Source organism: Trachurus japonicus, chromosome 22 (genome assembly GCF_045865225.1).
Source record: "Trachurus japonicus isolate A0001 chromosome 22, Traja_1.0".
In the NCBI taxonomy this organism is placed as follows: domain Eukaryota; kingdom Metazoa; phylum Chordata; class Actinopteri; order Carangiformes; family Carangidae; genus Trachurus; species Trachurus japonicus.
The window spans coordinates 10,289,556-10,313,348 of NC_140928.1; the positions used below are offsets into that span (position 1 = coordinate 10,289,556).

The 23,793-nt window shown below is 41.0% G+C and overlaps 1 protein-coding gene across 1 annotated transcript in view; it reads left to right on the forward strand.

The window, feature by feature from the left end:
- The window catches only part of sos2 (son of sevenless homolog 2 (Drosophila)), a 40,585-nt gene that overhangs the window by 6,956 nt on the left and 9,836 nt on the right, over nucleotides 1–23,793 (forward strand). Inside the window, exons 2-14 of the mRNA XM_085768569.1 lie at nucleotides 7,841–7,966; nucleotides 8,685–8,816; nucleotides 9,120–9,284; nucleotides 9,381–9,587; nucleotides 12,645–12,788; nucleotides 13,370–13,480; nucleotides 18,521–18,619; nucleotides 19,040–19,167; nucleotides 20,139–20,794; nucleotides 20,911–20,992; nucleotides 21,114–21,236; nucleotides 22,932–23,044; nucleotides 23,547–23,769. Of these exons, the coding sequence (XP_085624695.1) occupies nucleotides 7,841–7,966; nucleotides 8,685–8,816; nucleotides 9,120–9,284; nucleotides 9,381–9,587; nucleotides 12,645–12,788; nucleotides 13,370–13,480; nucleotides 18,521–18,619; nucleotides 19,040–19,167; nucleotides 20,139–20,794; nucleotides 20,911–20,992; nucleotides 21,114–21,236; nucleotides 22,932–23,044; nucleotides 23,547–23,769 (2,309 nt within the window). The remainder of the gene's footprint in view (nucleotides 1–7,840; nucleotides 7,967–8,684; nucleotides 8,817–9,119; nucleotides 9,285–9,380; nucleotides 9,588–12,644; nucleotides 12,789–13,369; nucleotides 13,481–18,520; nucleotides 18,620–19,039; nucleotides 19,168–20,138; nucleotides 20,795–20,910; nucleotides 20,993–21,113; nucleotides 21,237–22,931; nucleotides 23,045–23,546; nucleotides 23,770–23,793) is intronic.

Here is a 23,793-nt window from a genome sequence, read left to right on the forward strand (position 1 = left end):
GTGTTTGCTTGTCACCTACAGTGCAGCTCAGTGCACAGGTTTGCGCTGCTGATCGCCTTTGTTTATGTCGCTTTGTCTTTGCATGTGTGTCTCGTATGTCTTCACCATGCATCGTGTCTGTGTGTGTGTGTGTGTGTGTGTGTGTGTGTGTGTGCGTGCGCGCCTGTTGTCTCAGAGCTGATCTCTGGCCTATGGTTCCCCAGACAGTCTGGTTGTAATGGCAGATGATGTCATGGCATGAATCACAAACAGTGACACATGCTCGGGTATAATAACAAGTCCCACCCCCACCCCACACACACATATACACACACTATACGCACACATACGCACACAGAGCCACATTACCTGCAACCTGAGCCTGATGCAGCCCCATATACACAGCCAGGAGAATAATCAATTGAATTAGAAATGTTAACCCTGTATTAACACCGTCGTTCGGCCTCTATTATTACCTCCAACCTTTCTGTTCTGTCTTTTCCACGCAGTGCAATGCAACACAACAACACTTTTTACTACACAAAGCTCAGGAGTGGGTCACACTCTGATGAAACGGGATGCAGGCTGACTGAACAAGCCGACTGCTCTGGTGACCTGAATCTTTTTGTCTCTTCACTTTGTTATCAGTTGCAAAAAATCTAAACTGCAGCCATTCAAACACTTTTGCATAATCTTTCCAGCAAACAGGCGCTTGTAAAAACATGTATGTGTAATGCATTTTTTGTGGCTCAGATACAAATAGATAAAATGTTTGTTTTCAAGCAATAAAATAGTAAAAAAATTTAGTATTTTCAAGCGTAAATGGAGAAAGTCAACTCTATCGAGAGTGGAAAATCCAACGTTTGTGTATCAGTTAGTCTGATATCTGAATGATCAAGTAAATGATTAACGATTGATCTGCACATATTTTGTCGATTGAATAGTGGCTGAGTCGTGGGAAATGGGAACCCGGGTGTAATGATTTGATGTTTTTTTTTAAAATCAGTTTTACTGAATGCCAAGTGCTATTTTTATTTTTCTGTTATAGGTGAAATGATTAGATCGATTTGATTTAGATAAATATCAGTCGTTTATAGTTTTACAGTTATCAGCTGCTGCAACACCGTTAGTCCTCAGAACATCTTTTAAATTAAATAAATAAAAAGTGTATTGTATTGATTAATATTATGGTACTTAAGATTTTGAACGACTGCTTTATATGTATCTCTCCGCTGTGCTCGTTCTCGGCAGCAACAAGTTTATGACAGTTTCTGTGTCTGAGACTTTTAATGACGTTGCAGTTTGGAGAAATAAAATCGTCTTGAGGTAAAATGTCTGTGGTTTGGGAGTTTGGATTTTAAAAAATCCACTGTGTACTTTTCCACTTGAATAATGAGATTTTTTTTTCCGCCCTCAAATTTAACTTGTAAGTTAAACTGTCTGCTCCACTGTTTTGATTTCACATCTCATTGATTCAGTGTGTGGAAGCTGAGCATGGTACAGTGTTATGTAAAAGATACTTTGGGTTATGTAATATATTTATAATTTCATGACCCATTTCTCTACAAACACCTTGATGTGACGGTGCTGTCAGTGTTTTATAAACACTTAGATATTAAAATCACATGATAATTTGCAGATGCTACATCCTTTTTGGTAGTTAAATGAGTGTTTGAGTGGGTTTCAGACAATGGCGGTGACGCTCACTTCTGCTCTGCATCAGGTCGTCTTTTTCAAATGTAGGCCGTTATTTACATTTATAATCTTCAGTATTTAATCAGTTGATTATTTTTACCCTAGTTAATTCATTTTAACTTTGTACGATGCTGAAAAAAATCCCCACGCCTGGAGTCAGTTGTGGTCATAGTCTTTGAATGGTTTGTTTTCCCTTGTCATCAATGAGAAACACATTTAAAAACATTTAATTTTCAATTTTATAAAAGAGAAAAGGCATCAAGGTAAAGCTGCAACAATGACTCAATTATTTGATTTTTGGTTGACATGAATTGAGTTGGCAATTTTTGTGATATTTCAGATATTTTCGGTTGAAAATTGATTGGTGATTATTGGCTGTAGCTTTGGATTTTGAGTTTGAGTTTATTTATTTAGCACACAAATTTCAATGGTGCAAGGAGGGAACGAAGCCGGTTGGCTTGTACATAGGTTCCACCCCTATAACAAATAACAGCAAGACAAATTTCAATGGCTAACAAATAAACATAGAAAAAAAAAGAGATAAAGTGCATACATAATCAATGTTATATGAGCAAAATGAACAGAAATGAGAAAAAATAAAGAGATAAAGTGCAAAGTGATTCGGTAACAAGTAGAGACAATAGAGATAAGGTACAAAAAATTAAGTTAAACTCATAAAGAGACAAGAATTTTGAAGATTTTGGACATCTGAGGAACAGTGATGGACACATTTTACTTTTCCTGAATATTTTATAGATTCGATGACTAAGCAATTGAATGAGGAGATTATATTCAATAGTAATATATTTAATAGTCAATAAAGAAACCAATTGCAAATTTTAACCCAAACTGAATTCTTGCGGTTGAACAAAATCAACATGAAGGATTGAAAGAAAATTGATAGAATAATCATATTTGAGAAGCTGGAACGAATAATGGTGGAAAATGTATTGACTGAGTATTTAGTATCAGAAATTGCAGCCCTAATCAAAACATTGTCACCAGATGGATTATTTATTTCTCTTGTTTCAGTTGTTGGGTTGATGGTGCAGAAAAGTCCCGTGTGAAACTTGTTGAAACTGACATCCGAGTTTGTGTGTGTGTGTGTGGTCTCCTGTTTGTGTTTTTGCTCGACATGGATACTCTACGTTGCTGCAAGGTGCTCTGTCTGGATGAAACGTTGAACAGCTAGAGGAAAAAAAAAAAACCTGTCTGTGAATCTTGGTTTTCCCTCCTCTGGCTCTGGCCGTCGTCCAGTGTGTGTGTGTGTGTGTGTGTGTGTGTGGTACGAGCCTGCCGCTGTTGCCTCCTCATACATGCACATCAATACCTCTCAGTCTGCTGCTATTATCTCTTCTCCCTGGGGGCTTCGCTCTGTGTCGAGAGAACGAGTCAGAGGAGGAGGAGGGAAAAGTGAGAGTGAGCGAGCGCTGGGACTTCCTGTACGAGAGCCTTTCCCTTCCTAATGGAGCTGACCCATGAAACTGAACACCTCGACATGGAGCGGGAGGACGAACATGGACGTTTACATACGACCAAGACTCTTCTCGTCTTGGTGTCCAGTCAACTAAGTTTTGTTTTCATCGTCAACGTCCAGTTGTCTCTCCCAAATCCAGGGTCAATGACAATAAAAAACCACAAGACGATGTTAACATGCCAAATATATATCAACAAATGCATATGCATATTATTTTCTTGATTGATAGATGGAGCGATTGATACTTCATTCATTCTCCAGGAAAAATTCAAGTGGATATCAGTCAAAATGTTTCTGTTAAAGATCAAAAACAAGTCATAAGTAAAATATGTCAATTAGTTCACAATTTATGAGAGAGAGAGGGAGGTGGTAAATCTTCACTTTTGAGAAGCATCAAGCATTATGTTGGAAAAAAAACAGTTAAAGATCAAAGCAGATGTTGATTAGTTTTCCCTCGACCAACTCAAACTACGATTAAATCACTTTGACAATCGCTTGACGAGAACAAAATATGAAAAAAACATTTTATATCGGTGTTGGAATCACCAGAGGACCTGCGATATTATCACAATACTTGTGTCTTGTTTCGATATTATTGCGATATGAAAAATATCGCAAATTGCTGCGATATATTGCAATTTATTCGCCTTTTTTTAACTACAAACAATGTCTCCAAATGAAAACTTTGTTAACACCTGTTTTTCCTAAGTAAAACTTAGTTTGTTGAGATCGATACTTGGCGTCCATATATTGATACAATATTGCCATGCAAAATATTGCGATGCTATGCTGTATTGATATTTTCCCCCACTCCTAATTTTGTGTAGTCATTTGTATGTTTCAACGGTTTAGCTGTCATTTGTGAGTCGTGCTGATATTTGATAATTTGATTGTTTTATCAGCAACAGTTATATTATTTTACATTTTTTGTAAGTGTCTGCTGGAACTGGGATTGATGTTTGGATAACAGAGAAGACTGAAGATAAAGGATACAATTGCAAACAATTGAATTGGATTATAAAAGTAACTTCACTCCCCAGTGTAATGACAGGACACTGTCATTTTGAAAAAGGTGTTTTTCTCTCACCAAAAAAAAAGAAAAACCCAGTGAGGACTTTTCACTTTCAGGAGTTTCCCTGCTATTTTTCCACTCAATTTGCTTTCACTTTGCTTTCATTTACTCCAGCGTCCTCTGCCAACTGTATCAGACCATGTTACTTTCATCACCCATTAGTGTCAAGTTGCAGTGGTACTGTAAATACTCCAGGCTGCAGTCGAACCCGCTCGTGACCCCGTTCTGCTTTCACCTGACAGATTCACTGTTGGAGCAACTTCACACACCATTGCATTTCTGATGGATCTCAATTTATAGAATAATAGTTTGATTCATAACATAGTTTAAATGCACTGTCTTTATTATCATAGAGCAAAAAAAACTATTAAAAGTACTTTTGATAAGGCATTTTTATACCAAAATCTAATGATCTATTATCTAAATTGTTAAAACCCTAAATCAACATTTTCTTGTCACTTTTACAAAGCAAAAGATACAAAATTGTTACACATGAATTCATATCATAAAGATGTTTAGTTTGCTATTTTTGGAGATTAAGGAAACAACAAAATATTCAAATACCGGAAGCAATTACTAAAAAAATTGAAATAATTACTTTAACAAGTAGTTCATTTAAAAAATTGTTGCAGTTTATTATCAGAAAAGTTAAAGAAACAATGAAACACTCACATTAGCTGGAACCACTGAGTTCATTTGGCGATTTATAGTTTAAACTTTGAATTGATATCAGATTTGTTATCTTGATTATTGATTAATTGAATAACTGAAATTTAGGTTTGTATACAGGACTTTTCAGTATTGTAGCACATCAGACAGGTCCAGTAGCAGCTGATTTCCGCGCCTCTTTAGCAGGGAAACGTCTTATATTGGAATTCACTTTCTATTATGTCTTTATTGATTTGAAATGACATTGAATTTTGTGTGTTTTTTTTTTTTTTGCTCTGTCTCTCATCCTGACATTGTTGGAGATAGACGACACTTGTTGGATGTGGGCCTCTGAGAAACGGGCCAACTATTCTGTGAATGGAGTCGAGGGAAACCCCCGTAGTTTCAGTGTGTGGTGACTCACAGCTCCTGGTGTCCTGTGGAATTTGGTCAAGTGCCTATTTGCGGTCGAGAGGATATATCTCACAACCTGCTTCTGCTTTGATAATTTTTTTTTTCTTTTTCCAAGCACAGTTTAAAAACCCGTGGCTTATTTATAACTGCTCGGTCTTGTGAGTGTGCATCAAAACAGAAATGACGTACACACATGGGTAAATGAGGCCAAATCGTGGCTTCAGATTTTCCACCTCGTCTTGAAGAAGAAAAAAAAAGAAGCATCTGAATGTTGTTAATGTGTCAGAACGTGAATCCAAAACAGATCCAGGAAATAGATCTTTTTTCTTCTTCTTTATGATCCCTTGACTTCTCTGCTTCGATTTGACTATTTTATCGCAAACAGATGAGCTCAGGCTGGAGACAGAGGGGACATCCTGCCTGTCGCTGCATCTCTGTTAAGTCAGAGCACAAGAATGCATGAAGCCCGGTCTGTGTTGACCTTTTAACTCTCCTCTCACATTCCTTAATCCGGGGGCAATGTTTTGTCATCATAACGCCCCTCTCTTTACTATATGCCAGGGTAATTCCATCTCTAGCATGTGAACAGGCCATGCTTTTGTGAGTGCAGTGTAAATGTGAGGATCTCTTTTCTATCCACCTCTCCCTTCTCTCTCTCTCTCTGTCTGTCCCACTAAGTCGTCCTCGGGTGCTATAATAGTATCTCAACTGACAGCATTCCTGCAAGAGGGCACGGCCCGAATGACGACAACTTTTTGGGAGGCTGGAGGCTGCAGGGCGGTTTGGGGGGGTTGTTCTTCTTCTTCTTCTTCTTCTCTTTCCACTCGTAGACCTGATGAAGCCACACCTTCTCAGGCTGTCTGCACCTAAAACGACACCTTCTGTCAGACTGCTGAGGGAAACTGCACGACTTAATGAGTCAGCAGGAGAAGAGCTCGAAATGCAACGAGTGGTGGTTTTGTCTGTTTATATTGCTTAATATTATGTGTCTAAAGGTTGAAAACCTTGAGGATGAATGGATTTAACTGTTGTGATCATGCAGGAAGTATAAACTTTGCAGTACGTTACTCCAGACAAAGCGTTCCACATGTTTCATAGATTCACTCACATTTTATCTAAATAAACTTTGATTTAGTAAAATGAATATCCATTCTTCAAACCTCAGATGTGTCACCTTTCATAGTAAATATTTATTCGGTGTCACATGATTCATTGTAAATTTAGTTGTCAGAGGTGACAGTTTTGAAAACTCGGCCTTGGTGGTGCGTTCGAGAACACGCAAATATCCAAGAGATTTCCGAGTCATCTGCCAAAAAGTGCCACAAGTCGCAGTGTGGAAATGTTTTTTAGTTGTTGTTTTCACAATGGAAGCCAGTTAAACACTTTTTTTCCCTCCTGTAATGAAATGCAGCTTGGCTTCCCAAACTTTTCCATGTCATTGCCCCCTGAACAGCATTAGATCCTGGTTGGGGATCCCTTTTTTTTTTGCAAAATCCGTGTCTATTTTTGTTGCACTAGCTATTTCAGAAGCAGAGCAGCTCAGACTGACTGGTCATAATAACACTAGTTTATGACTTACTGATAGAAAGATAAACATGGCAAATAAGTTTCAGTGTTGTTGTATGAAATATTTTGCAAAAATGCAGCGCCACTTTTAAGCCTCTGAAACACACATAACAGTTTGAATGGTGTATAGTTATTTTAGTGAATATACAGTAGCAGAGAGTGTGTAGCTGCAGAGGACTCCCCTCCTCCACCCACTCCGCCCTCGGCTGTGACGTCGGTTCAGGAGGAGGAGGCAGGGCGAGAAGTGAATAAAGTAAACCTCAGTCACATTCTTTGGAAATATAAACAAACTTTTTGCCAGCTGAAATCCAAACACACACCTCCTGCCATGATATCGCTCTGCTAGCAGCGACAACAACAAACTATGAACTAATGGTGCAGAGCAGGTTTTAAATGACTGTGCAGCTCGTTGGCTGGATAAATGTATTTATAGGACAAGTCGTTACAACATTTAAATTATTTTTACATTACATTTTTAGACCAAAACACATTTCACTGTCGTCCAAACGCTCTAAGATGAACAAGTGTCCTTGAACGCAGCAAGAAATATCTTAATTAGAAGCTCCCTTCTGTATTAGATGTAATAATTACCTAGTTATAATAATGTAGAAGTTAGGAATGAGTGTTGATGATGAGTTTCCTGCCTTTGTTCGTCAGTGCTGTTGTGAAATATACAAATATATCCTGCTGAGATCAGCTTTAATGAAAAATGATGCCAAGTTACTAGACTGAAACTAAAACAGAAACATCAAGATGAATCTGTGAGACCAAGAAAAGGTTTTTTTGTTTTCAGTCAGTCATCGTCTGTTTGTGTCGTCATCATCTGAGCTCGGGGCGCATCATACCAGGTGTTTACGAGCCGTTGCGCATCTTAACAGTTTCAGCTGACTTTGTGTGACAGGTGCAAGAGGGTATGACACAAGCACAAAAACTTTTCCAAGTCTCTTTTAACTAATTTTTCCGTCTCTCTGTGTCTGTTTGTGTTTCAGGTACAGAAGCAGGTCCACCCGAACCTCACGGCGAAGGAGGACGCCCTGCAGCACATCGAGGAGCTGATCCTGCAGCTGCTCAACATGCTGTGTGTGGCCCAGCCTCGCTCTGTGCAGGATGTAGAGGTGAAGCCTCCTCTCCTGTAGACAGTAGCTCTGCACTCACTAACACTTAAATACAAATGAATTGAATGTAAACCTAAGAAAATGGAAAGGTGCTGAGTGAAAGCTGAGATTCTGCACCTTTTTAAAACAAACAAACATTGAACTTTTCTCAGTTCAATATACTTAATTATATGGTTTTACTTGCTCTTACTTACAGTGTCATGCAAAAGTTTGGGCACCCCTGGTCAAAATGTATGTTAATGTGAACAGTTACGGTACACAAGTGGAAGATGAAATGATCTCCAAAAGATATAAAGTTACAGATGACACATTCCCAACAATAAAGTATATACAGTATATACCATGCATAGTTAGTACCTAGTAGTCCCCTCTTTGGAAACTAGCACAGTGTGTAAATGGTAAACATCTTGTCTGATACCTTGCAAAGTTATCTGAGAGCTCAAGTCTCCTGGGTCTCCCATTCTTTTGCAGGCTGCTGCTTTGTTTCCCTTTTTCACTCCAAAACTGCAGAAAACAAAAATAATACACTGATATTGATTAAAATATTTCAAAAAAGGGTTTTTTGTTTAACTTTATGCCTTTTTGGAGATCATTTCATCTCCCACTTGCTGACCTGTTCACATTAACAGAAAGTGTGACACCATTCATGTTCTATGCAGCCGACTAATCATCCCAGATGTATTAAATGTTAGTAAATATCCTCGTCCCCTCTCACCAGGAACGTGTCCAGAAAACTTTCCCCCACCCCATCGACAAGTGGGCGATCGCCGACGCCCAGTCAGCCATCGAGAAACGGAAGAGGAGGAACCCCCTACTCCTCCCCGTGGACAAGATCCACCCACTGCTGAAGGTAAAGGACCTGTGGATCTGCCACCAGCCGCCGGCCGCAGCACCGGACAGAAGTTCCCAATCTCATGAGACATAATCAAGTCCCATGCGAATGCCAGAAAGTTTACCCAGTTGCTGGGAAATATCTGTAATCTAATTTAGCACGTTGTTTTGACAGCTCGGTTCAGAGTAATTGAATTGGCCTGAGCTGATCTGGTCCCTCGTGCAGGTTCAGACACCAGAAGTGAATTTCAGCTGTGTAAAAACCACCTTTTTTAATAAAAATCTTTTATTTATCCTGTTGTTGTTTTTGTTTTTTCAACAGGAGGTTTTAGGCTACAAAGTCGACTACCACGTCTCCCTCTACATCGTGGCAGTGCTTGAATACATATCAGCAGATATTCTGAAACTGGCGGGAAACTATGTGGGCAACATTCGGCACTATGAAATCAACCAACAGGACATCAAGGTGTCCATGTGCGCAGACAAGGTGAGAAACTGAAACTGAAACTGTCAAGACGTCACGAGGGGCGAGATGTTGCTTTCGATCGCCTGTGTTGACCGATGATTGTTTTATGTTTTCCAGGTGTTGATGGACATGTTCGACCAGGAGGAGGACATCGGGCTCATGTCTCAGTGCACGGAGGAGCCGTCCTCCTCCGGGGAGCTCACGTACGACGACCTGGTGAGGCTTGAAATCGCAGAGGAGCGGCAGTACCTTCGAGAGCTGGACCTCATCATCAAAGTGTTTCGCCATCACTTCCTGTCCAACCCCAAAATCTTCACGCCTCAGGTGGGGAAAAGTCAAAACCTCAGTATTGTTGTCTATTCCTTGATTAGTGTTTCATCAGAAGAGGAATTATTATTATCACACAGAGAGAGTAGGATACTGTTTGGTTTTGATGAGCGATCAGGGATGAATTAAGTTTGACTCTTTTATAGCTGCAGCTCAGAACTGCATCACAAGACTCATAGTAAACAACATACTCTATAGGCACTATAAACTTAATAGTAGGGTAAGTAAGCTTTCCACATGTTTCATAGATTTTCTACCCATGACACTCACATTTTATCCAAATAAGTTTGGATTTATTTGTGTGTCACCTTTCATACTTTCATACAGACTGTTTATTTAGTGTCACATGATGGCTGTCACTCTCTGTCTCTGCTCAGAGGCCTGTCACAATCTTATCAAAAATCACCAAAATATGGTGCCATCCAGTCGAAATCTAATCATTGCGATTTGCCCAGCACTGTCTGATCTACTTTCATCCTGTTGGAAGTTTTGACTGACCAGACGTTTGTGAACAAAACAACATATAAAACTGTAGCTGATGCGTAATAAACAAATGTAAAATAACGGCTGCCTCCACAAAATTATTATTCAATTAGAAATGGATTCAAAAAGAAAACCAGTAATCCACTGGACACCGATAAAAACTCCCAACGCTTGTGCTGAATACAGGAGCTGCAGGCAGCTTACTCCCTCCAAAGCTGCCTTATAAACAAACAGTCAGGTCTCTGACTGTAAACTTAATTACAAAGCCATTTCAGCCAAATCCAGCATAAGAACATTTAAAGATTACAACTGAAAGTCTGTAATCGGCAATCAGCACGGACAGACAGAAAGAACCAGTGGGAACTCTTTACTTTTTTCAGATTGACTGTGATTAGAGACAGTTGTCTTTTCCTGATGGATGACTGAGACGGTCAGAGCAATCATCCAAAGAGTCTCCGGGAGCAGCCAGTATGTCCGCGGCTGACGACGAGGCTCCGGCAGCGTTGCAGCATCTCCTGAGGCGCTACCCATGCTCTATGACCTAGTAAACGGCAAACTGGCATTCATATCTGTCTCAGAGGGCTAACCAAGGACACCAGTTACTAATTACACCGTGTCTAATATGCCAATTAAGTACTCTAAGTCCCCTAAAAAAAGAAAGAAAAAATATGGGTATGAGGAGCGAGTTAAACAGCGGGTCTACGGGGCCGAGGAGAAGTGAATGGAAAGTTGAGTTTAATGGGTCGCTGTGGCTTTGCATATTTTGGGGTTGGGTAATTTGCGGTATCATTTGGGTGAAGAGGATAAACCTTTGTGAGGCTCGGAGGAATGCAGAACATGTAATTATGTTGAGACAGGAACAACATCTGCAGCCCTCGCCAAAATAACCTCAATTATGTCTGTTGAAACACGGCATCATCTGAAATTACTCCGAGATGTCAAGACGGTGTTACGGTCAAATAATGACAGGATTGAACTTCAGCTCAGACTTTAGCAGTCAATAATCACTCTGTGCTATTTCAGGGCTCTCATCTGCTTGACTAATGATTTCCCCTGGCAAACTGAGCCGCCGTGTTGTTGTTGTCGTTGTTTAGAGTTCATTCTCACCACTGTCTTTAGCGTTTATTTAGCCTAGGGAGGACGAGAGTGGAACCGATTTCTTTTATCAGAGTAAGACAGAGGTTTGTCCTCATTTTTCTTTGTGCATGTTTGGCAAAATTGGCACCATAAAAAAATACTCACAGTTCCTGTTTGCAAGTGGCTCATGGATGTACAGATAGCCATCGCTGGATTAATTTGATACTGAAGGAAATTTAAAGAGACAATGGTTCTCAGGCTGGTGCCTCTTGTTTCTATAATCTCTAATAGTGTGTTTCTGGATGATTATCTCTAGCGTGCATTGTTAATTCACAAAGGACATCGGAGATGATTATGTTCTTAGGAAGTGTCAGTTGCACTGGATCTAGAGATTTGGTTATTATTGTCTGTTCATATTTCAGAGGTTTGACAGTACAACAGCACATTATAGCTGCTGTAGGTTAAAGAAAACAGCTGGAATAGAGGGGAGGGTAAACTTAAAAGAGTTAAAAAATCGGCAATTTATTTAATTTAAGATCAAAACATGGATATTCTGACATTAACATGTCACAAATTTGCAAGAAAAAATATTATGTCATAAAAATGAATTAAAAATATTACTTTTTTTTTTTTTAAACAAGGATGATTCATAACATGGACTATGTTAACTTACCAGATGCAGCCATGGTCCTGTTGTACCTCCTCACTAAAAAAAATAAATAAAAATACATATATATATACAGTATATACTGTATATACCTATATGAGTTTTTTTTCTTGTAAATTTGTGATTTCATAATGTCAGAGAATAGCTGAGTTTTGTTTTGTTTTTGTTTTTTTGCAACAACAACCCTAAAATGCTTTTGTCCTGAGAAGGAGGTTGGCACAAATTGCAGAAGCTCTGGTGTGAAGGTTTTCACACACTGTGTTCATAACTACAGCGTGTGACTCCATGTTGCTGGAGCATCAACACTCACCTGTGTCTTTCCCCTCATTCAGTGTCTTCACTTCCTGTCACTCCCGCTGTCAGAAACATGAGTGATTACATGTTTGGTCTCGTAGATGCTGAGCCAAATTTCTAAAAGGAATTTTATGAGCATGAATGTGAATGTGCTTGAATAAGACTTTGGACAGGAAACGTATTTCTGTGGTGGCAGCAGTGTGGTTGGATGAAAGGAAGAGATCTTCAGTCATAGTTGTGCATTTTTGCATCCAAAATAATTAAACCCAGAGGGCGACTGAAACCGAAACTAAAACTCGAGGAGGGTGAGTTTTCACAGCTGGTGTTTCTTACTCCAGTTGGTCCAACTGAGAGTGAGAAAACTCTCATCACCAACCAGAAAACTCATGTAAACACAGTTTGAAATCATCATTTTATTGTTTTGTTCATGTTATTACCTAATTCTTACCAGCTGCTTCTGGTGAGCATGTGAACGTTTTCCTTTCTGCACCTTGGACACGACCAGTTTTTAACCTCCCGTCATCTTGTTGCAGGATGCGGAGGTGATTTTCAGTAACATCCTCGACATCCACGAGCTGACGGTGAAGCTGCTCGGCCTGATCGAAGACGCCGTGGAGATGACGGCCGACGGCAGTCCTCATCCGCTGGTGGGCAGCTGCTTCGAAGATCTAGCAGAGGTGAGCAGCGTTTCATCTCATTTCCAACATCTGCTGCCAGATGTGTCGGACCTCTTGCTGATGTGAATAGGAATCTCTTGAATCACCCGAGTGTGTAAAATTCACAGGATGTGTGTTAGTGTTAGTAACACAGGGAAATGTTTATGAGGGATGTAAACGATTACACAGGTGCTTTTCTACTTGAATTTATTACAAGTTGAGAAAAGTTGATTTTTCCATCTGTATGGTTCCTACAATCTTTTCAATCAAATGTCAACTGTGCTCTTAAACAATATTTATTACCTTTTTATGAGGGAAAATCTATACTTTCCTACTCACTCTTATGTCAGCAAGTCTTTGATTCTCTTCATAACAAATAATGAATTTGTATTCTCTTACAAAACTCCTGACATCTTCCATAATTAATAACAACAATAACGGTTAATACTGCAAATTAATTTAATTTTGCAGGATGTAAAAGCAGAACCTGTTTTTGTTGAAGCTGTTGAAGAAGACGATCATTACCTATAAATTACAGGTGATTTCAGCTTTATCATGTCAGTATTAACTCTTGTTGGATTATTCTCTGTGTGTGTTTACAGGAGCAGGCATTTGACCCCTACGAGACCTTGTCCCAGGACATCCTCAGCAGGGACTTCCACGAGCATTTCAACAACCTGATGGCACGACCAACTGTTGGCCTTTACTTCCAGGTGAGGCGTTTTGATTGGAGCTGCTCGTGTTTAGGTGTGTCGGTCGGCTCTTGAAGGGCGAATGACCTCCAGTTCTGGGTCTGTTTGGTAAATACACAGAAAACGCAAAGACTAAACAATGGAAAGAAATTTTGTGCAGGTGGACATGATTTTAATACTTTAGGGTTTGTCACCTGACACGTTGAAGACAAAGGTGACACAGCCCCCTTCATTTTTTCCACTGAGATGGTTTGTTTACAAAACTCTTAAAGGGGAATTATGCAAGTCCAGTCACTGTTTTGCTAACCCTCCTCTCGGCCATGTGCATTTGATTTCAACAAAGCCGGCGAAATATCAATCAATAGAGTGGTACATAACGTTATATATCATATACGATGTTACGACGTGTATATTAGTGTAGTCTTATCTGTCATAAACAAGAGGTTACGGGGCGCATATGTGTCGTGGTGCTGCAGAGACGAGAGCTGGGACACCGGGTCGGTGGCGCTGATCTTGCAAAGTTGGTTTTCGACCAAGAGACGCTACGTTGAAGGCAGAGAGCCTCCGTTCTCCCTCGTAACAAGTTAAATGTCATTTATTTAACCATCACAATTACTCAGAAGCTGTTTAATTAAGGCAATGGTTCCCAACCTCACAATCACAAATGTCTGGCGATTGCACGTGATCGCGGCCGTCCATCAAGATACACCAGCTCAGATATTTTTATATGCTGCATTTTATTTGAATTCGATTTATATTCAAGAAAGTGAAAGTATTGAATATAGTTAGTAAGTAGGTATAGTAAGATAAGATTGTGTGGTGTTTTTAATCATAATTTTAAAAAGAATAATAATTTTTATCAGATAATTTTTTAATCAATTTCTAAACATTTCAGGCGACCCCCCAAACTTGAAAAACACTGAATTAAGGTAAAAATGTAGAATAGTTAAGGTAAAAATCCTGCATAGTTCCTCTTTTTATATTGTAATTGTTCAGAAATCCTGACTTATTAATCATAGGTAATTGTATATTTGTTTATAATGGATAAAGGAAAATGCCATAAATATGAAAAGCAAAAAAAGAAGATGAAGAAAAAGTGGTTTGTCTTTAATCTGAAGCTACCAGCAGGTCATTTATGTGTTTAGCCCAAGCACGCACTGTTTGAATACTGGTTCCTGTTTAGCTTTGAAGTCAACCTGGTTGCCCGGTGGAATTCCTCCCTATAACGTTTGAGGGCATGTCATGTCATATTCAGCGTCCTGTGTACAGTTTATTCACTGCTGCTTGCATTGTTTTATTTGGACATTCCTCACAAGAATAGCATTGAATTACGCTCGGTGGGGTGCAGTTTGGCAGCCTTTGAAGATGAAATATTTGCTCGTGTTTTCTCAGGCCAAAAGAGCAACGAGTCCGACCGCTCGCATTGCTGCAACATCAGGCCTCCAAACTCGCAGCGGTACTTACAGCACCAGGCGATTATCTTCTCTCCTGTTTCTACATCTTGAACACCAAAGTCTCCTTTTCATGTAGTGGATGTTAAACTTTTTTTTATATACACCTGCTGTTTTTCGTCTTCCTCACTGTCCTGTACCTGAGGGGAGCGTCCTCGCGGGTCGCCCTCCAACTATCAGTCAGATCAACACCGCCGCCGCCGCCACTGTCCTCTAAATCACACACACCCAGTGTTTATTTTCATTTTCTCATTGTAGGAGAGTTAAGGAACAGCCAGAGGAGTTAAAAATAAAACTTTACTGTATTGATAACACTGAGGTATTCATTTCAAAGACGGTTACGTCATTTTTTTTCCTACCAACATGTAACAAGCTCATTATGTCGCTCCTTTTAGATTTCTCTTGTCATATAAACTTAGAAGTTGGTAGATTTTAATCTTTCTCAGCAGACGGGCATCACACAGTTGTAAGAAAGGATGTTTTGTTCACCTTGAAGGTTTAACATCTTATCATAAGAAGTCGGTAGAAAACAAAGAAATTTTGCGATTTACTTGGAAGATCTTTGACTTGGTGATCGATATAAAACACCAACAAATGGCTCTGTCCGCAAAAACCAATCAAACATCACTACAACAATCAAGCTGTTATAGATTTAGTCTGATTGGACCTGGTTTAAAAAAAAAGGTATTTACACTGTTGCTTTGCAGAATTCATTAGTTCAGCTACTGTAACACCAGTGTGTGTGTTTGTGTGTTTGTGTGGGCACAGCATTGTGTATGTGTGTTTTGATCATCAGCAAGTCCCAGGGGTAGATGATGTAATGGCTCAGCCTCCCCTCTTTAACTGCCCCCTCCCCACCACCACCACCACCACCGCCGCCACCACACAAACACCTTCCACCCCTTTTATCAAACTGCTGCCGCCCCCGTTTGTTTCTGCACCGTGGGCTAATCCTATTTTAGAGTCTCTCACTCTGTGTTTCATCTCCGACCGGCTGGAGCTTCATCTCCTCCTCTGAACAACCAGAACCTTCTGCACCTAGAATCAGCGCACACACACACACACACACACACACACACACACACAGAGGAGGAGCAGTGGATGGGGATCGAACCCTCATCAGTGTGGCCTCATCCTCCTCCTCCTCCTGCTCCTCCTCCTCCCTGCCTTCAGCTTTTGTCTCACTCTCTCCTTCTTGACTTTCTCCCTCCCTCCCTCCCTCTCTGTCAGATAGATGTGTCTCTCGAGCACTCAGCCCCTGCACTCTGCAGCGTCTGGTATTGTGGGTAAATTACATCGTCTTTTTAAAAATAGAACAGGCAGCCACACTGCAGGCCATTTTTCTCCTGGGGAGGAGCAGGAGGAGGAGGAAGAGGAGGACGACAAAGAGAGGAGGAGGAGGGGGGGCAGCAGGTTGCCCCGAGACGCGTTTCATGTTGGAAATAAACTGTGAATTAAGGCGGCAAAAGGCGGCGACATGGACCGAAGCGTCTTTGAGATGGGAACATGTTGTGCTCCTAGTCGTTCTGTACCTTATTCTTACCTCACTGTGTTTATATTTAGGCTGCGACCACATCGATGATGACGATGATGATGTCTTCAGAGACTAGTGATGCTGAGAAAAAATAACATTTGTGTTTTGTCCAATCACAAAATCAACAACATCATCAGTTTACCTGGACACCACGCTCATTAAAATTAGATTATTTTGAAATGCAGATGTATTTATACAGTATATGCATTTTTCACCTAAACAACAGCTTAAATGTTAGTTTACATAATAAATGGTGATAATATGTGAATGTGAAGATATATTATGAAGAGTAACTGTTGCTACCGAAATGAATGATCAACAAAATAACCATTAGTTTCAGCAGTTTACAATCATCAGTCTATGAATGTGAACAACTTGTGAACAGGATCCAATTTCAAAGCGACATCTTCTAATGTCCTCAGTCCAAAATCTAAATATATTTCAATTTTGATTAAAAAATAAATAAATACATAAATAAAAAGCCAATTTAATATTTGGAAACAAGCATGCATTCCATCGTCATCATATTGATTAGGTCGACAAGACAATTAATTGTTGTTTGGTTCAAAATAACCACAGAGGAAACTGGATTAAAGTAAAAGAAGGATCCACTTTCTCTTTAATTTGGAGTCTGGAGATTCAAATTGAGCGACAAAAAAGCGATTTTCATCCTCAAACATCAAGAAACGTTGTTGAAGTTGAGACGATCACAGACCTGGACACTGTTATAATAATCACGTAAACAGGGATGTGAATTGCCAAATTTCTCATGTTGCTTGTTAATGTCACGTCCCAAATATAATCAAAACCACAGTAAGATTTAAAACCAGGGTGTTGGAGCATAGTTAACTGAGATAAATAAATAAACATCAAATTGGACAAAAACCAGGTGAAAACGTAGCTTCAATTAAAACGGGCTAACTAAACTAACTCAGTCATATCAATAACATGATCTAAACTTAGGTCATTGTTCCCTGGCCGTCCGTCAGTCTGCGTGCGTCAGGCAGCTGATGCTTTCTTTTCCATGCACGCAAACCCCCCTCACCCCCTACAACCCCCCTCCTCCTCCCCCACCTCCCCATCCCCTCACCCTCTCCCCCTCCGCACAGACACTGTGGCCGCTGCTGTGGAGTCTGAGTACTAGAGTATTGATTCTGAATCGTCTGTCAGGGGAACAGGAGATTTAAATGGATACTATGACGGCCTCCTCTCCGGTTACCCTGCAGCCTCCCTCGGTCAGCCGCTCCTCCCCCCCTCCCTCCCTCCCTCTCCCCCTCCCTCCCTCTGTACATCACTCGTCACCCTGCAGCCTCCTGTCTGATCTAATTCAACCCATTTATAAACTGAAACACACATTTCCAGTGCGCTTGTCTTCACAGCTGGCTGCTGTCAACCATTTGTGATTTTTTTTTTTTTTTTAGCTTTAGCTGTAATTTTTTCTTTTTCACTTGTGAATTGTTCTACTTTGTGGTTATTTCACAGTCTGGCATTAATTATGACTGTCAGTTGTGATCAGATTTTACTCACTGGCTGTGAAGATGTGAGTATAAATGAATACATCTTTACCATAATAGCTTCCATTGGGGGAACAAAATAAAACACAGGCCTTAGTGTTGGGGGCAGGGGAATCAACACCCTTTTTTTCAAATCAAATCAAATAAACTTTATTTGTCCCACCAGGGGAAATTTGTCTTGGGCAAGGGAGTTGTGACAGCTGCCATGTACATGTAAATCATCCATACACAGTACATAATATACAATAAAACAGTAACAAAGGCAAACATATCCACGAGAAAAGAAAGAAAGTGTGGGGTGCAATAAATAGAGTAAAATACTTATAATACAAGTTCAAATAAAAACATACTAAAAACTAAAAGCTAAAAGAAAGAGCAAGGGATGTTGGTATAAGCCAAAATACAAATCAAACTTTTTGGTAAGCAGGAAATGCATGAGAGGGGATTTCTTCTCAAAATGAGTCCGATCCGCTCTTTGGTTACATGCTGCTTGGTTTAAATCTGTTTTCCTCATTGCTAATACATTACTGACCGAACGTCGAATGTGTCTTTATGTCTCCAGTCGGTTGCAGAAGGCTTCAAAGAGGCCGTCCAGTATGTCCTTCCCCAGCTGATGATGGTCCCAGTATACCACTGTTTGCACTACTTTGAGCTATTACAGGTACGTCCTAAAACACCTGCACAGTCCCACTCAAAAAGATACGACTATGGGAATTATTACAGCTCTTTCTTTTGGTTTTCTCTTTTACTGATGTGTTTTTTTTTGTGCCAGATTTGAAACGTTGGTTAGTAAAAGGCTCTGCCAACTTTGCTCTAGGATGAAACAATGTGGCCTATTTGATGCTTGATTAGCTCGTAGCCATATCATAAGTCTCTGACTATCGTCTAAAAATAATTTAACCTTTTAGTCTGGCTGCATCACTGCACTCTTTGTTTCTGTATCTGCTGTTAAAGTGTAACTGCTCTGGCTGTAGTCGAGCCTCACCTGAACAACATTAATGACAGAGCTCTGCGATGGGCTCCTTTTAATTACACCTGTGTCTGAAGAGTGTGTTTTAATGTCCTTGTTTTTTATTTATAGCAACTTCAGGAGCGCAGCGAAGACCAAGATGACAGAGAATGTCTGAAGCAGGCGATCACAGCGCTGCTTAACCTTCAGTGTAGCGTGGATCGCATCTATGCCAAGCACCAGCCTCGCCGCAAACCTGGGTACGTCTGCTCTACTGTTAGTTACAGCTCCCAACACCGGGTTGGACTCACTTTTTACTTCAAAGCTGTCGTGGCGTAGATTCAACAAGGTGCTAGAAACTTCCCCTCCTAGGTTTTGGTCCGTATTGGTAGGATGACATCACAGACAGGTGTTGGCAGATTTGTCAGCGATCTGACTCTCACGTTCCTCTATATCCCAAAGCTTAAAGCTTTGTTGAACTGAGATCTGGTGACTTTGGAGGTTGTTTGAATCCAGTGAACTCATCGTCATGTTCAAGAAAACTGAAAACAGAGATTATTTGAGCTTTGTAACACATGTGGCATTTTATCCTGCACCTAAAGACATGGTCAACAGCAGCAGTGCTCAGGCTGTGGCGTTTAAACGATGCTCGGTTGGTACTAAGGGACCCAGAGTTACACCACCACCAGCCTGAACCATTGATACAAGACACGATCGATCTGTGTTGTCTTGTTTACACCAAAACTCCAAAAACACTCTGTTGGACAAGTTGTGACCTGCACATTCACCACGCTATGAGATTAATAACGGAACGTTACGACACAGAGTTGTTTTAGAGGTAAATTCATGCAAAGCTGCTGATGCTTCTGCGGCAGTTTTCCGGCAAGCAGTCTCTGCATTTGCCTCCAAAACAACTCTGTCTCGTAACGTTATTATCTCATAGCGTGGTGAATGTGCAGGTCACAACTCGTCCACCAGAGCGTCTTGGAGTTGTTGGATTGTATATTTGATGAGTTTGATGAGGGAAACCAAGAAATCCCATGAGCCTCCGTAGCGTAGCTCTGAGCAGCTCGCAGCTCTGCTCCACCGTTCTAAAAATAGCTTGCACCGACAATTAAAGGTAACGAACCTACTGCTGTGACTATAGCGATTATGGCAATGGGCCAATTTGCCAAAATGTTGAAATATCCCTTTAACAGGTGTCTTTAACGTTTGATTTCTGTCTTCACAGTGAGCCCATGTACCGGCTGTACAGCAGGCAGGTTCGTAGCAAACAACTCGCCATCAAACGCATGAACGAGATCCAGAAAAGCATCGACGGCTGGGAGGGGAAGGACATCGGTCAGTGCTGCAGCGAGTTCATCCTCGAGGGGCCGCTGTTACGAGCCGGCGCCAAGCACGAGAGACACAACTTCCTGTTCGACGGCCTGATGATCAGCTGCAAAGCCAATCAGAGCTCACGGCTCCCGGGGTCGGGCAGCGGGGCGGAGTACCGTCTGAAGGAGAAGTTCGTGCTGAGGAAAATCCGCATCGTGGACCGCGAGGACTCGACGGAGCTGCGGCACGCCTTTGAACTGATAGGAAAGGACGAGAACTGTGCCGTTTTCTGTGCACGGACAGGGGAGGAGAAGGCGGCGTGGATGGCGGCGCTGGTGACTCTCCAGTACCGCTCCACTCTGGATCGCATGTTGGACACGGTGCTGCAGCACGAGGAGCAGGCACATCCTCTAAGACTGCCCTCCCCGGAGGTTTACCGCTTTGCTGTGCAGGACTCTGAGGAGAATATAGTGTTTGAGGACAAGGTGCAGAGCAAAACGGGCATCCCCATCATCAAGGCCGGCACCGTGGGCAAGCTCATAGAGCGGCTCACCTACCACATGTACGCCGGTAAGAAGACACAACGCGTTCCCGTTTCATTTGTCAGACTCAAAAGTTTTATTTTGCACAGATGTTATACAATGTTTATTTATCTGTGTTATCTAATCTCTCTTATCTGTTTGTAGATCCTAACTTTGTCCGCACGTTTCTCACCACATACCGATCATTCTGCAAACCACAGGAGCTCCTCACCCTGCTGATCGACAGGTACGCTCCAGCAGCCCACATCTTGATGCAGCGGTTGTTGTTTATTGTGATACCATCTGATCTTCACCTTGACTTTTTCTTTTTTTAAACATCTCTGCGTCCGATTGTTGTTACTTCTCAGGATTGAGATTCCTGAGCCAGAACCGACCGAGGAGGACCGACAGGCTCTCTGGAACGGCGATCAGCCGATGGCGGCCGAGCTCCAGAGGTTCAGGAAGGAGTACGTGCAGCCGGTCCAACTCAGGTGCGTCGCGACGGCCGTCCAGTCACAGCTGGTGCTGCCTCAGCTCAGGGCTCACGTGTGACTCAAATGTACAAATGGCTGAAACCAAGGGAAAGCGATTCTTTCCATACCAAGAAAAATATTTTAAAACTAAAAAAGTGAATCAAAACACACGTCAATAGGATAAAAATATAAAATAAACGCGTCCTCTCTCTCCATATCTCCATTACTCGGTCATGTTTAACATTCAATTATGATGCAAGTCGTATTACTGTGTCAGCTTCACTGATGATTTTAATCCATGCTTTTATTCATTGCTCTATAGTATTTTTTTTTTTTTTTTTTACATGTTTATTGCTCTCATTTATTTTATTTATATGTATTCTTCCTTCTCTGGTGCTACTTTTATTTATCCACCATGAGTGGACACAGTTGCAATTTTGTTGGACAGTGCACATTGATGATAAAGATCTATTTGTGTAGTCAAAGGAAGATAAGAGGTTGAGGCCTCAGAGGAGCTTATTTATTCCTCCAGTGTTAAATGACGGTCCAGTATCTGGTAATTAAAGTCAAACTTTTAAACTAATATTCTGGAGGAATTATCCGGTTGGTTACTGATATCTGTGCCGCCTCCGCTCCGACTAAGAGGTCTCTTTAACTTGTAGATAAACTGTCGCATAGCGTTCCAACATCTTGAAGTTGCTTTAGTTTATTTCCTAACAAGGGCTTTAAAAAATGCCACAAAGATTTCGTGTGTCTTTGTCTTGTGTTGTTGTTTTGGCTCTTTTTATATTCTCCTGTTAAGGCCTGACTGTTCTCACTGAGCCGCAGAATTACTTTTGTATGAGACTCTCCGTCCTTATAAGGAGCAACACTGTCGGGAATAGTCTGTTAAGTACCATTAAAAACCAAGAGTCTCCCACTATCAGACTGGAGCGCTGCTGCAGCGAGGGGCAGCTGCTATAAAATCCTTTCAACTTAAGTCACAGAAACGGTTAAAACACAAGTGGGTTGTTGGTTTCTCTTTGCAAGAATAAGGAACAAGTGAGTGTGAGGTTTCTCAAGATTTCTGTGAGCATGTTTTAGGCTACAAATGTGCATGGGAAACACCAATAATTGAGTATTTTATCACAGTCGGGGACAGAGGTTGAGGCAGTTTGGGTGGTCTGTTGTTACGTAAACATTGTGATGTCATCCAGACGTTTATTTTAAAACCAGGACACTCAGAGTAGATAAAAAAAGAAAGCCTCTTAAAGTGTGACTTTTGTCCTTTTAAAGCACAGAAAGTCTCTGCTGTGTCTATTTTTAAGTTTCCACTCTGTGACAACATGAACCGACCAAAGTGAGGAGGAATAGACACCGGCCAAAAACTGCTCAGCCCTGTTTTGCTGAACGTCTCGACGTCTGCGTCCGGGAATCTCATACCCCCCTCGTGTTCCTGTCTGCCACTTCACCACTGACAGTCCAATAAAAACAAAAATGCTTCTCAGAAAAGAAAAAAAGAAAGTGCATGGTAAAGCAGCAAAAAATCTCCTCTCTCCACTTGAGGGAGTGAAAATGTTTGTTCCCTGTCTTTGTTCACAGACAAATATGAAGTATTTACAGCTCATATTCACGTTCGCGCTCACAGATATTTGAGAGTTGAAAGTTGATGAACTGTGCGAGGAGGACGCGGCGCATATAATTAGTTAATACTGTACCATGTGTTTGCCTCAGGGTTCTCAATGTTTTCCGTCAGTGGGTCGAACATCATTTCTACGACTTTGAGAACGATCTGGAGCTGAGGAGTCGACTAGAGGAATACATCACCAGCAAAATTCAACTGAGAGGTCAGAGCTGCACACAGGACGCCACAGCTGTACAACGACATCTAGCTCTGTACCGTCACTGTTCCCTGCCTCATCTCGTCTCATGCAGAAGAAAAACTTGCAAACTTTTAATCATCAAATATATATGATATTTTGTTACAAGATTCATATTCTCATTGTAAAATATAAAAAATAATGAACATTTTAAAAAAGCCACTAAGGCAGAGACACCAGCAACAGTGATACAATCAAACGAGATCATAAATCAAACTATTTTTCATCTGTTTTTAAATTAGACACATGGGATTTGCCCGACGTATTTATGATATCAACAATTAGTCATCCTTCATTGAAAGTCTTTTTTCCCTTGTTAGACCACAGACATTAGGAAATGACTAACAAAGAAGCTTCTGGAAATTAAAGTAACAAGCATCCAGTGCATATTAGTGTTTTGTTTGTTTTGTTTTTTGTTTTTTTGGTGCTCATGCTGCTCTGGCAAAATGCGTACATTTCTGTTTTGAAGGCAAGTCAATGAGAAAGTGGGTGGAGTCCATCAACAAGATCATCAAGAGGAAGCTGCAGACGCAGTCCAACGGCGTCAGTCACAACATCACCTTCGAGAGCCCGCCCCCTCCCATCGAGTGGCACATCTGCAGAGCGGGACAAGTGGACTCGTTCGAGCTCATGACCCTTCACCCCATCGAGATCGCCCGCCAGCTGACGCTGCTCGAATCCGAGCTCTACAGGTGAGTGAACGAAGGCTTTATGGT